This window comes from Apaloderma vittatum, unplaced genomic scaffold (assembly GCF_000703405.1).
Source record: "Apaloderma vittatum isolate BGI_N311 unplaced genomic scaffold, ASM70340v1 scaffold2775, whole genome shotgun sequence".
NCBI lineage: Eukaryota > Metazoa > Chordata > Aves > Trogoniformes > Trogonidae > Apaloderma > Apaloderma vittatum.
Window position 1 is genome coordinate 15,084 of NW_009717527.1, and position 15,431 is coordinate 30,514.

The 15,431-nt window shown below is 39.0% G+C and overlaps 1 protein-coding gene across 1 annotated transcript in view; it reads right to left on the bottom strand.

The window, feature by feature from the left end:
* LOC104274322 (cyclin-dependent kinase 19) overlaps window positions 1-15,431 on the bottom strand; it is a gene marked incomplete at its 3' end in the record, with an annotated part of 95,882 nt that overhangs the window by 14,144 nt on the left and 66,307 nt on the right. Inside the window, exons 4-5 of the mRNA XM_009869918.1 lie at window positions 3,516-3,573; window positions 2,002-2,133 (exon numbers count right to left, since the gene is read on the bottom strand). Of these exons, the coding sequence (XP_009868220.1) occupies window positions 2,002-2,133; window positions 3,516-3,573 (190 nt within the window). The remainder of the gene's footprint in view (window positions 1-2,001; window positions 2,134-3,515; window positions 3,574-15,431) is intronic.

Sequence of the window (15,431 nt, forward strand, 5' to 3'; positions counted from 1 at the left end):
CATCCTCTTGAGTTTCACAGGAACTCCTCATTTGTGTTTCAGTATAGATCCCGCAGGGCAAGAATCAAGTAATTTATGACATAATTAAAAAAACAACAGCATTATAGTAATTCATTCTTCAAAGAGATATCCTGAGACAATGGTACATATCACTCGCTTAAATCTGCAGACAACAGGCTATCTATCAAAAATAGGTAACTGACAGTTAAGGTAACTTCCCAACATCAGGCACTCAGGCCACTCGGTAATCTGGCCCACTCATGTCCACGTCTCACAAAATCAACGTAGTCAGGGCAGTAATAAGCATCTAATTTACAGGTGTTTACAACAATCATAAGTGATATTTTCTTTAAGCACTTCTAGTCAGTCACCTCAGGGACCTTGCACAGATTTCTGGAGAACGCTGGGGTAAATTCCTTCACAGTGATACTACGTGTGTCACCTTTCAGATCTGTGCCTCAGGAAGAAGGAAGAACTGGTTGGGGATATGATACTGGCAGCCTTGGCTGCAACAACCATGAAACAATGGAGCTGTGAAGGCAAACAGCAGAATGCAGGGCCTGGGCTTTGGGAAAAAATGGCTGGATCATCAGGGTCTGGAGGATGGTGGTTAAATGCTTAACGCAGATGCTGATTACAGGTGAAGCATCACAAAGGCCTGTGAGACCTATCCAACTTAGTATCTTACCAATGCCAAGGAGGAGGAGCTGCAACAGCCCTCCCCTGCCCCAGTCAAGTTGTGGCTGAAGGAAAACTGGGTTAAACAGTTGATGAGCTTGAGGGTGGAGCTACCATTCAGAGGGAACTAGGCAGGCAGGAGAAATGAGCCACAGGAAACTCATGAAATTCAAGGACAAACAGAAAATCCAGCACCTATGAAGGACTAATCCCCTGTGATGGTTCACGTTGGGGACTGACTGGCTGGAGCACACCTCTGCAGAAAAGGATGTGGGGGTTCCAGGGGACATCAGGCAAAACACAAGCCAGCAGTGTACCCTGGTAGTGATGAAGACTAATAGGCTCAACAGGATGTATTGGATCTTTGTTCTAAGCAGTTTTCAAGACCTGGCTGGACGAATACCTCAGAAGCCCAGTGTGAATTCAGAAGGATGGATGAGAGACCTCCTAAGGTCCCTTTCCACCTGACTGAATCTATCTGCAATGAGTATTTCATTATTACTATTTCATTAGGAGTTTGATTTTGAAATGGATGAGATTTTCCACACCTGTGACACTTCAGCTTGCACTGCAGAGTTCTCTCAGAGCACACAAAATAAATTCCTTTGGGATGAAATCAAAGCAAAAGGTGTGCATCAGCCACTAATGAGCAGCAGTCCACTGGACAAGGCCAGAGAAAGCCCAGACTACTTCCCCTTCTCCAAAACATACATATCTGGATTCTAGGTACTCAGTACCATTTTGCTTTACAGATGCAGTTCTATTGTGTGGCACTACTTGCCAAGGCAGACATTGTCACTTGAAGAATTATGTTTTTCCATTTCAGCAGATGAAAAAAAAATGCTAGCAAATAAACCCCGTCTTCTCGGCTTTCTGACGCTGACAAACTTCATCCAACAATAGAAATGCATGTTACCTGCCTGCAAGACTGAACATACATATTCTCAGTAGAGCTATACAGTAGTCTTTGTGTTCTTCTTAACAGCTTCTGCATGTTCAAGGCAAGATCAACACAGCAAGCAGCGTTTTCTCCAACTCAGGTCCTCCTGCATTGCAGGATTCCAAGTGGGTTTTTGAAGAGCAATGAAGAAATGTGAAATGCAAGTCCACATTAAAGTCAGGTGACAGTTCATTCATTTTTTAAACCTTTTGCTGCATATGATAGTTCGACTAATCTGGATTAATCTTTAATGTACTGGATCATACTCCATCTGCTGCTACTTCAGCAAAAAAACTGGCTGGTCAGTTGATCATCACATGTACTCTAGGGCTACCCTCCTTCATAAAACGTAAAAGCAAACCTCTTTCTTACACAGAACTTACCAATGGCCTTTGTGTAATGTCTGGCTCCAAGCAACAACTCTGGAGCTCTGTACCAGAATGTCACCACAACTGGATCCAAGTCTGCCAATGGCTTCAAAGGTGAGTTGAATAATCTTGCAAAACCCATATCAGCTAGGAGAGAAAGAAAAAAGGAAAAGAAAGTTTGAGATTAATACAAATAAATCTGAATTTAACAGTACTGTCAAAACTCCCACAATTAGAACAAAAGTTCAAACACTGTTAAAACTTACAAATCAAAGTTTCTAAGAAATCAAAATGTTATTCTTAATGATACTGGTAGAAACTTATCTAAGGCTAAATTCCATTTACTTCATTTATAAGACCATGAGGGATGATGTTTGACTTGTTTTCATCATGGCGCTGTAAAACTTTACATAATACAGACGCCTGTTTACTTAAACAGAACTCTAACAGAAGTGTGCTTAACCAAAGGCCATAGAAGTAGGTCTCTAACATACATTTTCTCTCTTATTTTTATATATGTTTACAAAACTGTGAGCCCTTGTGACTGCGATACAGTTAGCCAAAGCACAAAACCAAACCAACTGTAATGTAGATTGCTTTGCACAATTTTTTTAAGTATGCCTCCTACTTGATTTGGAGGAATGAACTCCAGAATCAGGAAAAAGTTTTTAACTGGGAACTAATAAAATCAGTGGGTATATGCTGTTATAGAAGTATATTTTAAATGTAAGCATTCATTTTAAATAACTCAAAAATTCTCTATAGAGATAACGAGAAATGTCAGATGGGAAAGTACAAAATTTGTGTGTATATCCAAACCCACATATTTTAAGTCTGAAACCCACATTTTACACAGTTTTGCCTAATCTTTCTCCTTCCAAAGTTATGAAATATCAAATATAGCTTTTGTGCAATCGCCAATACACGCATATGAATAAAAAATGGTTAGCTGAACCTTTTCAAATACGACATAAGTCAACGAATAGGGCTCCAGTATATTATTTCTTTTTTGATGATTGCCACATGCTTTATTGAAAAAAAAAGTTTATATCCACATGACTAAGGCTTACAATCTGCACAGATAATTAGATTTTGGATAAAGACTATCACAGTTACGTGTGTTTCCCACCTTGATGCCAAACAGCTTTCTGCACAGCAAACCTTTAGACCTCTACAAATATGAGCATTGATGTTATTTAAATAATTAAACCAAATACAAATTATAAGTAACAATATTATACCAACAAATCAATACTAAAAGTCAAAAGAACCCTGGCCATAGCCATTGTTCTATGTGCCTACTACTTTTTTTGTTTCTTACAGATACTTTTATCTCCCCAGATAACCTTGGCAAGCGTTATAAATGTCTAATACTATGTTTGAAAACTCTTAAGCTTGTAAACTCAGTGAATGAGATTTCATATTGAATTAGGGGTTGTTCACACACTCAAATAACAAAGATTTGTTTTTATCTTACACCAAAGACACAATTTTTTAAGAGTGTAATGAAATTTTATCAAAATGTTTACCTATTTTGACCCTTCCTCTTTCAGGACCTTCACCCATTACCAGAATGTTTGCTGGTTTCTGGAAAACAAAAAGCAGAATGTTTAGTTGGACAGCCTTTGATAACTATCTTCAAGAATAAAAAAAAATATGTACATGTATTTTTAATGAAAACATTTCTATAAATACCCTTAGAACTCTAGAATTACCATACCTTTATGTTTTGCTGACACTCAGTTTTTATCCCCAGTTCCCAATTTCACAATTAGAAAAATAGTAAAGTACTTTGACATTTTACAGTAAGAAATGCAATCTTTAATTAAATTTGCATTTTTATTTTTTTACCAGAATGATCACACTCATTGGAGAGATTTTCCTGTATAGGAAAATTTTGTACCAGGGTAACATTTACTCTATACACCAATAAACTGGCAAGAACTACCTCTGCTAGTATAACTTATTGAAAATTATGCCAAATCTTGGTATGCAAATGCATAGATCAGAGTTGCTTTTGTTATGATAATACATATAAACATTTTGAGGGCTGGTCTTGTTTTTATTGTTTGAATGATAAAAATCATAGTGAAAAAAGTATTTTTTCCCACGAAGTAAGTTGATTTTGTGCTACGAAAATTCACTTAAAACAAAAGTATATACAGACAGCTACATCAACAAGCTTTTGACAGTGTAGACAGCAGCTTTACTAGAAGAACAAAACCTTTATAGGCAATTTTACACAATCTGTAGTTGTTCATAAACAGCTGCTTGTGAGCACCATATAAAATCTGCACATGACATCACAGCAATTGTTTTCCAATTAGGTTCCCTCAGACATCAATAGTCATTCCTTGGAAGCTTTTCCCCTATTGTGTTAACAGCTGGAAAGAAGTAAACAAGATTGAAAACATTAAGTGATTTGAATGAAGAAATGCGTAACAAAGTTTCAAAGCAGATTTTTTGGAAGGTTCATCTGAACATTAATTATATATAAAATCCCTAATGCCTGAAGAGGTCTGCTCAAGTAGGATTTGTTTAAAAATCTGAAAGAGATGTCAAGAAAGCCAACATCAGAATCTCACTTAACATCTCAGTTCCTAATATTTGCTTATATTCACCTGAAATGAGACACTCAAACTACGGTTACTAACTTGAGTCAAAATAGCTTTCTTGAAAAAGCAAATTAAAAAAAAATTTTTAAAAAAGCACAACTTCACCTGTTCATTCTCCTTCTCCCCAGGAATGTATTCTCACTTCACCCCCAGTGCTAGACGCTGCTTCTTCTCTGGCTCCAGCCACAGCCTCTCTTAGCAGATGCCACTGCTGCTTTACTTGTCTTTTTTAATCTCAGGATAATTCTCAACACCATCCCGACTTCTCATTCCCCAATATAATTTTTGAAGCTTTCAGAAGAGAATATGCATTCCCTTCTTAAAGAATGCAATAGCTATTTAAATTAATCTTGAGCAGAAACTCACCAGCAAATTCAGTAAAGATGAAGATGATGCTTGCTCTTAGCTAATATTTAACGGTAATTAAATCAACACTTTAAGGAAACTGGTCAAACTCTAGTTTTATATTTATGTATTACCCGGATTTAATACTCTGGAGAACAGAACAATCCCATTTTGCGTATTCAGAAACCAGGCAGCAAGGAAAACACACAAGTTCATACTGCATTTTACCTTTGTTGGAAATCACGTAGCTAAAATTGTCCCAACCACAACAGCAAAATTAATTTCCTTGTCAAAATTCTTCCCTAAACTCCTGCCTAGCAACCTTAATTGAGAGTTGAATATGAATCCAAACCGCTTCAACAGACCTTTATGTTCAGGATTGGATTCCAGGCACTATGAAATGTATTCTTTTCAAGTGAACAGAGCTGATAAAAATGTAGTTACTACACTGATTTTCTTCTATAGAATAATTATGTTGTAAGAGATAAAGCATATAACACCAGAAAATGTACTAAGATAAAATTTAAAATCTAAGTAGATACAACAGGATACTCAAAATCTCTGATAAGAGTCACAGTTTTTCTGTAATAATACAAGATCCTTCAAACAGCATTTTCTTCATAAAAAATGTCCCAGCTGAAGAGTCTCAGCTCCCTCAGGCCCTGAAGGACACCCCAAACTCCTAAGCAGCTTAGTGGCCCTATACATAGAGGGGATACACTAGATTAGAATCTATGGAAGCAATGTCCATTTGGGTATTTTTAAGCCAGAATGTTTTGAAGAGATGTTCCACTTAACATTTAAATCTATACTAAAATGCAGTCCACTGAGGATAAGAATCCTGCTCAGGCAGCCAGCAGGTAAGCATGATGATTTATGAACTTACCAGATTTCATGTTCATTTGTTCTTGTGAATCTCTCTGAGAGAATCATATGACGGAGAGAGAGAGGGAAAATAGAGAAGGAACAAAGTGTGAAAACCTAGTCTTATTTCCAAAAGTGCAAGTACTTCTTCTGAGGCACCATCGCCAACGTGGAGACGACAGGTATGTCATGGACGGCATCCTGAAGCCTGCAGGATCCCCACAGATCTGCAGACGGCTGTCTCACCAACAGCTTGCATGGGGGCAGCTTCCTGCAAGGTGAGAAGTCTTGCTTCGTACCTGCTCCTTGAGAACACATCTGAACTTCTTATCTCCCTGTCCTGGGTTTAGCTAAAAAATCCAGTCCTGTTTAGTGATTTTTACTTGCCAGTTTAGTCTCTTCTAAAAGGCTGCACTTTCTGAAGTCAGCAGCATGTTTTTGCAGACAGTGTGTGCTACTGGCAGTGATAACACCTGATGTTTACAGTTACGGCTTGAGACTGGGATGCAGAAAGGCTCTTGCTGATACTTATTCCTATAGTGATCAAGGCCACTGCTGGCTCTTGTGTGCCACGCTGGGAATGCCAGGCAGTAAGAGGGGTCACAAGGAAGTAAAAGGTTGCACATCCGGGAGGTAATAGACAGAATAGGTGACCAACGAGGGTGTTCCATTCCATATACGTCCTATTTAGTATATATTGAGTGATCACGAGAGTTTTGTCCCTTTTCTGCAATGGCCGGTGTCCAGGGAGGACTCCATCTGACCTCCTGCTTTTGATCTGGATCCTGAGTTCCCGAATCCAGCTCCGTGTACCCAGCTCCCGCCGCCACTGAGCCTGGGGCTGCCCCAGTGCCTCCTGCTCTGCAGCATCAGTGGGGATTGATATCGGGGGAGGGAGTCGGGTTTGATATCGGGCTACTATCCATAGGTGTATATAGTTCCTTACTTTTATCATTCCACTATTATTTCTACTATTGTTTCATTAAAGCTGTTCTTTTTTTTTTTTTCTTCTGTAACCCGAAAGTCTCTCTGCTTCATTCCCTTTTCCTTCCCATTTGGGGGGGAAGAGGGTGTTAGAGAGCGTCTGTCCGTGTTAGTGGTCGGCTCAGCTCTAACCCATGACACTCCCACATGAGCAGATGAACCATTTGGTTATTGGCTACTAAAAAGATAAGAACTTTCCAAGTTGCTAATTAGAGTTGTTCTGGTTAGGAAAGCAATTCTGACGCTATGTACACTGATCCAGTCGAAGAGGAGCACTAACCTGACAGGACCCATCTTTCTGAGAACAGACAACTGATATCCACCTCCTATACCCATGAATTTTAATTTAATAAAAATAAAGAGCTTCAGAGGAGCTTAAAACCTATGTCAATGGCATCCTGGGGTGTATTAGAAGAGGTGTGGCTAGCAGGTTGAGAGAGGTCCTCCTGCCCCTCTACTCTGCTCTGGTGAGGCCACATCTGGAATATTGTGTCCAGTTCTGGGCCCCTCAGCTCAAGAAGGACAGGGAACTGCTTGAGAGAGTCCAGCGCAGAGTCACAAAGATGATGAAGGGAGTGGAACATCTCCCTTATGAGGAGAGGCTGAAGGAGCTGGGTCTCTTTAGCTTGGAGAAGAGGAGGCTGAGGGGTGACCTCATTAGTGTTTATAAATGTGTAAAGGCTGAGTGCCAGGAGGACAGAGTCAGGCTCTTCTCAGTGATGTCTGATGACAGGACAAGGGGCAATGGGTACAAGTTGGAATATAGGAGGTTCCACAAAAAACATCAGGAAAAACTTTTTCCCTGTGAGGGTGACAGAGCACTGGCACAGGCTGCCCAGGGAGGGTGTGGAGTCTCCTTCTCTGGAGACATTCAAAACCTGCCTGGACGCGTTCCTGTGTGACCTACTGTAGGTGATCCTGCTCTGGCAGGGGGGTTGGACTAGATGATCTTCCGAGGTCCCTTCTAGGTCCTAGCATTCCTGTGATCCTGTGATTTATATAATAATGGCTTAAACACTATAAGGTAAAAATCCTCACTACCCAGAAGTCTTCACAATACACAAGCAATGCTGAGAGCAACCCACCCCTCACAGAGCAGGGTTGCTTCCTTGGGGCCTTGGCTAAAGAAGCATCATCAAGAGTAGCAGAACTTCAGGCGATCAGGCACAGCAGAAAGACTTTGGGTTATTCCAGAGGGAACAATTTGCCATCAGAGATCCTCAGGAACATAGGTAATGAACATTTCCATCATGAGGTAAGAGAGAAGACTGCTAAAGGGAATGCAAACAACTTCCCCTTTTTGGAGAAGGAAGAGTACGTGAGTCCAATCTCTGGATATGTAGGATTTTAAGTACAAAAACATTTTACCGTGAGGCAGTCACTTGATAGTCTACTACAGAATTACAGTCCAGTATAATATAGTTTCTGGACAGCTCCAAAAATCAGATAAAAAGAAGGAATAAGAGTAATTAAAAAGCTCTGCACCTCATATACGTCCAAGCCACATGCAAGTTATAAGTAGCAGTCTAGTTCCGAAAAGAAGTCTTACTGCTGTCCACATTATGAAGAAAACAGGGGTTTAGGTGGAAGAAAATGGGGTTTTAGGTGGAAGAAAACATGAAGGCCCAAACAGCTGGGAGACAAAAACCTGACACATACTTACTTCATGTCACTTCCCAAGAAGGCAAAATTTTTTTCAATAAAGTTTCAGAAGCCCTACTTAAAATTGTGGCTAACTCCTTTTTAAAGGGTGAGGTAACTTCTGAGCCAGTTACAACCAAATTAATACCCTCTCTATTTTCCTTAAACTCTCCCCTTGCTGAGAACGCAGAACACCAGCTGGGAAGAAAAGCAATGCTGCTGCATCTCTACCTACCCAGTTGCTATAGAAACAACTGAAACACGTAAGAGTTAGGAGTCTCACATTTAAGATCATCTATAAAAATGAACAGAGAAATCCCTGCTGAGAAACGCAGTTGAACTTTGACTGTCTAAAGAATATCGGCAAAAAGAGCAAGGTCAACAGTCACAAACAACTGGAGCAAAAACCTGCAGTATCTGCAAATATGCAGATGTAAAGAACCCATTAAATTACTGGCAACTAATAAGCATAGATACGGTATGTACTCTTCTACATCCGTGGGAGAGTGGGAACAGAGCAACCAAATTTGGTGGGGCAGAAATGAACATGCTGGGCTAACAGGGATGTTTTCATAAAAAACAGAAATATCATGGACTCGTATGGACATCCATGTTATCTTAATCAATAAGCCTGTGATTTAAATATTTAGACAGAAGATTAGAATAAAGGTTGAAGGAACAAAATCCATCCATAATTTTGAAAGAACATAGTGGGTCAAAACAGGAACAACAGCCTAACAATAGATGGCAATACTTTAGTTTTAATGGTTATTGTTGTTATCTCCTCAAGTACAGCAGTGACAATTCTTAAGAGGTTTGGGGCAGAATTGCATTCCTGTGAGAAAATGTCCACAGGGACGTACCACTTTCCATACACCATTCTTTATTGTTTATATCCAAACAAATGTGTTTCCCTTTTGGAATGTATCACTGGACAAAGAATAATCTAAAATTAAGAGGCTTCTATTGTAACAGATTGCAAGTATTTCAGATAAAAGCTCTCCCCTCAACTAAAGAAACTGGCTTGTGATGAGGTCTTTTCAAGTCTCAATTGTTTGAAAAAGCAATTGTAAGCAGCACAGTGTTGATACATAGAGGTGCTCTCAATTCATGAGCCAAAACCCAAGAGCAGGGGCAATTTCACCTTAGCTTTCAGCAGACTACTTTACAAACGACACAAGTCCTGAAGGAGAGGACAGTGGTTGACTCCGTGGGCAGTGCTCAAAAGATCACTGAGCCTTTACACTCAAGATGAAGAGGGAGCTGCAGATCGCTCATCGAAATTTCTGAACAAAGCTTTTGTTCTCCTCATCCACAAGGAAATGCAGGCACTCCCTTGCCTTCAGTCAATGCTATTCCAACCTAGTTTCAGATCAATATGCAGGCACACGGGTGCTAACGTTTTTGATGACATTTGATCTAATTAATGTGGATTTTAAGAAGAAATGGTTCTAAGAAGATTTTATTATGCACTGTAAACCTCCAAATCACTATCACTTCCATTTGCATTGCTTCCATATACTGAAAATTGTATAGCAAATCTATTATCATCACTTCCCTCTCCTGTTTTAGAAAACTGGTCAACACTTTTCTGATACCGATGCCGAAGCACCAGACAAAAGTAGACCATATACTGTAAAATATCTTCACATCTGCTTCTCTTCACAAGCCATAAATACTGCGAACCCATATTAGAGGCTCTACTCTGATTACACAGCATCCCTTTCAACTTTGGGTTTTACTCAGTTGTTATCCTTGACTTTACAAAAAGCCCCATGTTTTATTATATTTTTCGCCTAGATTTGTAAATCTATCTAATTTTATTCTACCGTTTCTCTGCTGTTAAAATGATTGACCTTGAAAAGCATTATCATTAACAAATCTCAGATACATTTGTCATTTAATTTAAATCAATAATGTTTCTATAGATGTTATCAAATGGAGCAAGACCAAAAATAAAGCTGATTACTACAGCACATAATCTAAAAGGGCAGTAAAATCATAAGGAATGCAAAATCCTTTGAAATAGTACATCACTCAAATGAAATACAAACTCATTTAAATCTAAAAAGGAGGAAAAATACTGAGACAGACACATTAAGTAGATATATGACAACATAGGAAGCAAACAGTACCAGAGGCCTTTATAGTTAAATTTAAAATAATAAAAAATCAGTCCAAATGTTTTTGCAATAAAAAATGAAAATATAAACAAATGGGGACACTTAAATTTTATAGCTCAGTGTCACCAAGTTGTTTTCTTTGAATTCAAAACCATACTTGATTATCAGAGGAACACCAGTGACATGAAAACCATTTTCAAATGTATCCAAAGCATGAAGGAAACTAAATTGAATGCATATAAACATATTTATTAACATGATCATAATACATACATGGTAACAATTCTTTTTATATCCACTTCTGCTTCTTAGAAAAATAATTTTTAAATTAAACATGTACAGAACTGATAAAGACATGGAAGTGTGTGCCACTGTTTGAGAGGAAAAAAGTCTTTTGCATAATTCTGGGAAACTAGATATTCCATCATAAACCATGGTGTCAGATTATATTAGTGACTTGGGTATTTCACAGCTGCTGAACTCATATGGTCAAAACAATGATTAATTCCAGATACCAGAAATTCTAATAGCAACCAGAAGCGTAGAATTCAGGAGTACCTCAGGCTCTGGAACTGATGGTGAGTAGCTAGAAGTAGGAACAAACTGTACAGAAGATATCTTAAATATTTCTTTAGAATGCCTTAGATAAAGATTTTGGTTGAACACATTTCTTGCCTGTATCCGTTACATGTTGACAGTGGAAACATACTGTTTTTATATCGAAGCCAGCTATCAAAGAAATCTTTTCATGTTTATATACTCTTAAAAACTCTTCTATGCACAGAAAGCAAAAGAAACTAGAAACACTAAAAGTATGCTTACAGTGCAACCATAGATTTACACATATTGAAAAAAATTCATTAAATAAGATTAAGATTATTCCATGTACAACAACAGCAAAGATGTGACTACAGAGGCTTCATTATAGACTGATTTAAACCAGCCCATGACTCTGAATACTCTTTGGAGAATCAGTTAAAAAAAAAAAATCATACAATGCTTTATGCTGGACAGGACTCTGGAGATCATCCAATACTCAAAACAGACTAACTCCAGAGACAGAACAAACTTTGAAGCTGCATCACGTTGCTGAGTGTCATAACCAAGGGAGCTGCAATTCCACAAGGATGGAGGTTCTTCAGCGTTTCTGGTAGGCAACGCCTCGCGCTATCTGGCCACTCTCTCGAGGAAAACTTGCTCCCCATCACCTAATCAAAATGTCTTTTGGGGCAATCTGTGTCTGTACCCTTACCTCCTTCCTCTGCATACCTCTTCAAATGGCTTCATTTTCTCTACAACCTCCCATTAGGCACTTAAGAGTCCACGCTGAGAACGTGCCACGCTTCCGAGGGCGGTGGCGGTAAGGGTGATGCATGCAAAGCCACCTCTGTCACCCTGCAATATTCCTATCGCACCTTTGGCTGAACAGTTACAAAACTACACGTTTAACACTGGAAACATATTTGAGATGACTGAGTCGAGCCTGAAAGTCCAGACTCTGGAATGCACTTGCTACAAATGTATTTTATGGGAAAGATGGACCTTTTTTTTCCTCCCCTGCTCGCTTCATTTTAACCAAATCACATATAGAATCATAGAATCATAGAATGGCCTAGGCTGGAAGGGACCTTAGAGATCATCTAGTCCAATCTCCCTGTCATGGGCAGGGACACCACCTCTTGACTAGACCAGGCAACACAGGGGGACCGAGCAGGAATCGAACCCGCGACCTCGGTGTTGTCATTGTTGTCAGCACCGCTGCTCAAACCACTGAGCTAACCGGCCCCCTAATATATAATCACGTGCAAATGAACTTCCTAGTATGTTCTATTCAAGTTGTTGTGCCTTTAGTCACTCTCATACGTAACAACACTTATGATAATGAAGTCAGTGGTCAGGAAAAGCATTCATTTCTCTGGTTTACTTCATTTTTCACAGGTTGGGCATTCTCTTGAGAAGTAATTAAGCACATAACTCAGCTGACATTAATCCTTTAAATTCACTCCCCTCAGTCTCACCCAGGTACTCCCCTCAAATGGCCAAAACCTCCATGTTCCTTATAAGGATGCTCTGCTTGACAATCTACTTAAAACTACGGTTTCTTAGGCAATTGCTGGAAATATAATTTGTAAACTCGAGGTGGCTGATCATTGTTGAAACAGGAAAAGACCAAACTCTATTCCCTGGTTGATCAACAGATAGTATAGTTGCAGTTATATCACTGGTAAATGGACTGCAAACACAAGGGGAATATGAAATAGGAGTCATCACAAGGGGAGAATATACTTCTGGGCTACATGAAAGTTCAGAAATGAAACAATCTTCCTTTCACACATCATTTTGTTCAGTGTTCTTATGGCTGACAGAGCATTAAATTACTGCGAGACAAAACCAAAATCTCCAGGCAACTTTGGATGCTGGGCATTGCTTCTATTATAACAATCTTCACAAAGTACTAGTGTACCAGTGGTTTCACCCCAATCAATGACAATACAGTTCAAGTGAAAAAGAAAAGAATGAAAAAAAAAATCTCGCATTAGAAGAATGCCCAAACATTTGACACAAATTAAATTTTATGTTGCTATGCAACATTATCCAAAGCATTCTGATGGTGCTAGTGCTGCAATAGCACACTTAAAAAACGTTACATGCAACCTTGAGAAGAACATAGGAGGGGGAAGACGGAAACAAAGAGAAAAATATGATCATAAATTATCAGTGAAAAACAAGAAGTCATAAGGCAAATGTTTAAATACTATGCTGAATTTAAATTGTCCCTGAGATTTTCAACACATGACAGTACACACTCCAGCAAAATTCCCATGAAGCTACTCAGCAGTCATCTAGGGCCGTGTCTTTAGACCTTGTCTGGGCTCTTTGGGAGCACCAAACATAGCACAGGACAAGCCAGATCGTTCAACCTCTGCTATCCCACCTCTGAGCAGTGCAGATGTGCAGGCTCATCATGCACGGAACAGAAGAAAGATTTGCCTGAGAAATAATTTGGAAGAACATGCTGCTTTTTAATACATCACGAAGACAAAATGGAGGAATAAATATCATTCCATAAAAGCACAAACTCTTCCACTGTTGGGGCTTCCAGAGACATGCTGACTAGCCTAAGGTACTGCAGTCAAGCCAAGTCTACGCATCTCTGCGTCAAGTCCTTATTATTCTTCACACATGATCTTTACTGTGAATGTCTATCCAAAGGCAAAATAAACTGCGAAGATACTTGCATGTGTGAAACTTTACAAATGCTACTACTTTCTTCACCTTTTTAAAGGCAAAAGTTGAGAGATGGTCTGACAGAAGACTAATGCAAGAAAGCCTATGACTGTATTTAGTTTAGGACCAGAAATTGATAGGAGAGGGAAATGAGATTCTCACCTGTTCCTGCTGTTGCAACTCCATACTTACTTGCATTACCTTGTTTCTATTACAGTAGTGTGAAAATTAGACATCATAATTGCTGTATCTGGTAATTCTTTCACAGTTGCAGCACTAAATTCCATCACTGCCAAATCCTGGTATTTCTTTTATATGGTATTCTAACTATGTTTCCCAGTTTTAGTAGGGTTATTAAGACAGAAGGATAAAGCCTCTACCCAATCAAAGGACAAACGACTGAAAGTGAGACTGCTGACACTGTCATAAAACATTTTGTTAATTGCCTTTCACAAAGGATCTTTGGCAGTACAAGTCCAATACCTCCATTCCCCTGAGAGTCTAGTGGAGTCAAAGAACTAAAAAAGCTTTTCTGACTGCACTAAATAATATAGTACCAAATGAATAGATATATATGTAACCCATTTTCATTAGAAACCAGCTTCTGCTTGGATAGCTTAGACTGACTGATTTAGGTTGAAATATTAAAAGTACTTTAATGGAAATTTCAAAGGAGGAAAATAATAAGGTAGCATGGTTATCTAGAGGGGTTACTTTCATGTTGAGTGGGGTCTGTACACAGACATGGGAATATAGCTTAAGGAACTCAGAACTACAGAATACATTTATCATTTTAGGCTATAAACTTTTGGTAAGATTTAGAAAAGCAATAAGGACACTAAGTTTTATAGGATTTTAACAATCAAAGGTTATGTCTAATAATATTTCATATGGTTTATTTAGCTCTTGTCAGTTTATTACATACATTATTTTGCAGCATTAAGCTACAGTATTTATCCACTTTTCACATATGCTTTTCTCCCTATGCTTATAAGCTCAAGGGAGAAAAAAGGACCCATCTCTCCTTCCCATTTCTTTCAGTGCTGAGTCTAAAGATCAGAAACATCTAATCCTTATACGATCAATTTAAATGTCTGCTGTACGACAGCATTAGCTTTTCCTTTGTGTGGAAATAATTTACAATGTAAACCAAATCTCTTGAAGGAAGCTCTTGGCTTCCACTATTTGCAGGGTTAGCTTCCATGTCACTTTCCTACGACAACTCAGCAGATCAGTGTTCAGGCTTCAGGAAGAAATTTTACCACCCTAATGCAAGCTTTGACACTTACAGCAACACTAACTGGGACTTAACCGCCCAGCGGACCATAAGGTCTCAGACTCACCACCCACTGACCACATTCTAGATGACACTAATACCAGTTGAGGCAGCACAACCTCAGGTGGCTTGAAGTGGGAAAAAGCAACTATGGACTGCAAAGTGGGCAAACGCATGAAGTACCACTGCTCAGCTGATGCATTCGTTACAACAGAAATTAAACAAAATATACATTTTAAAATCCACCCTAACAGAAAGACTTCCAAGTGTATCATCATCATGCTGTTCACCCCAGGCCCCAGATAAAATCTCTCTTCATCTTTCAGTTCATCCTGAAGCTATTTCCCCACTCCTCAGCTTCCTGACTTT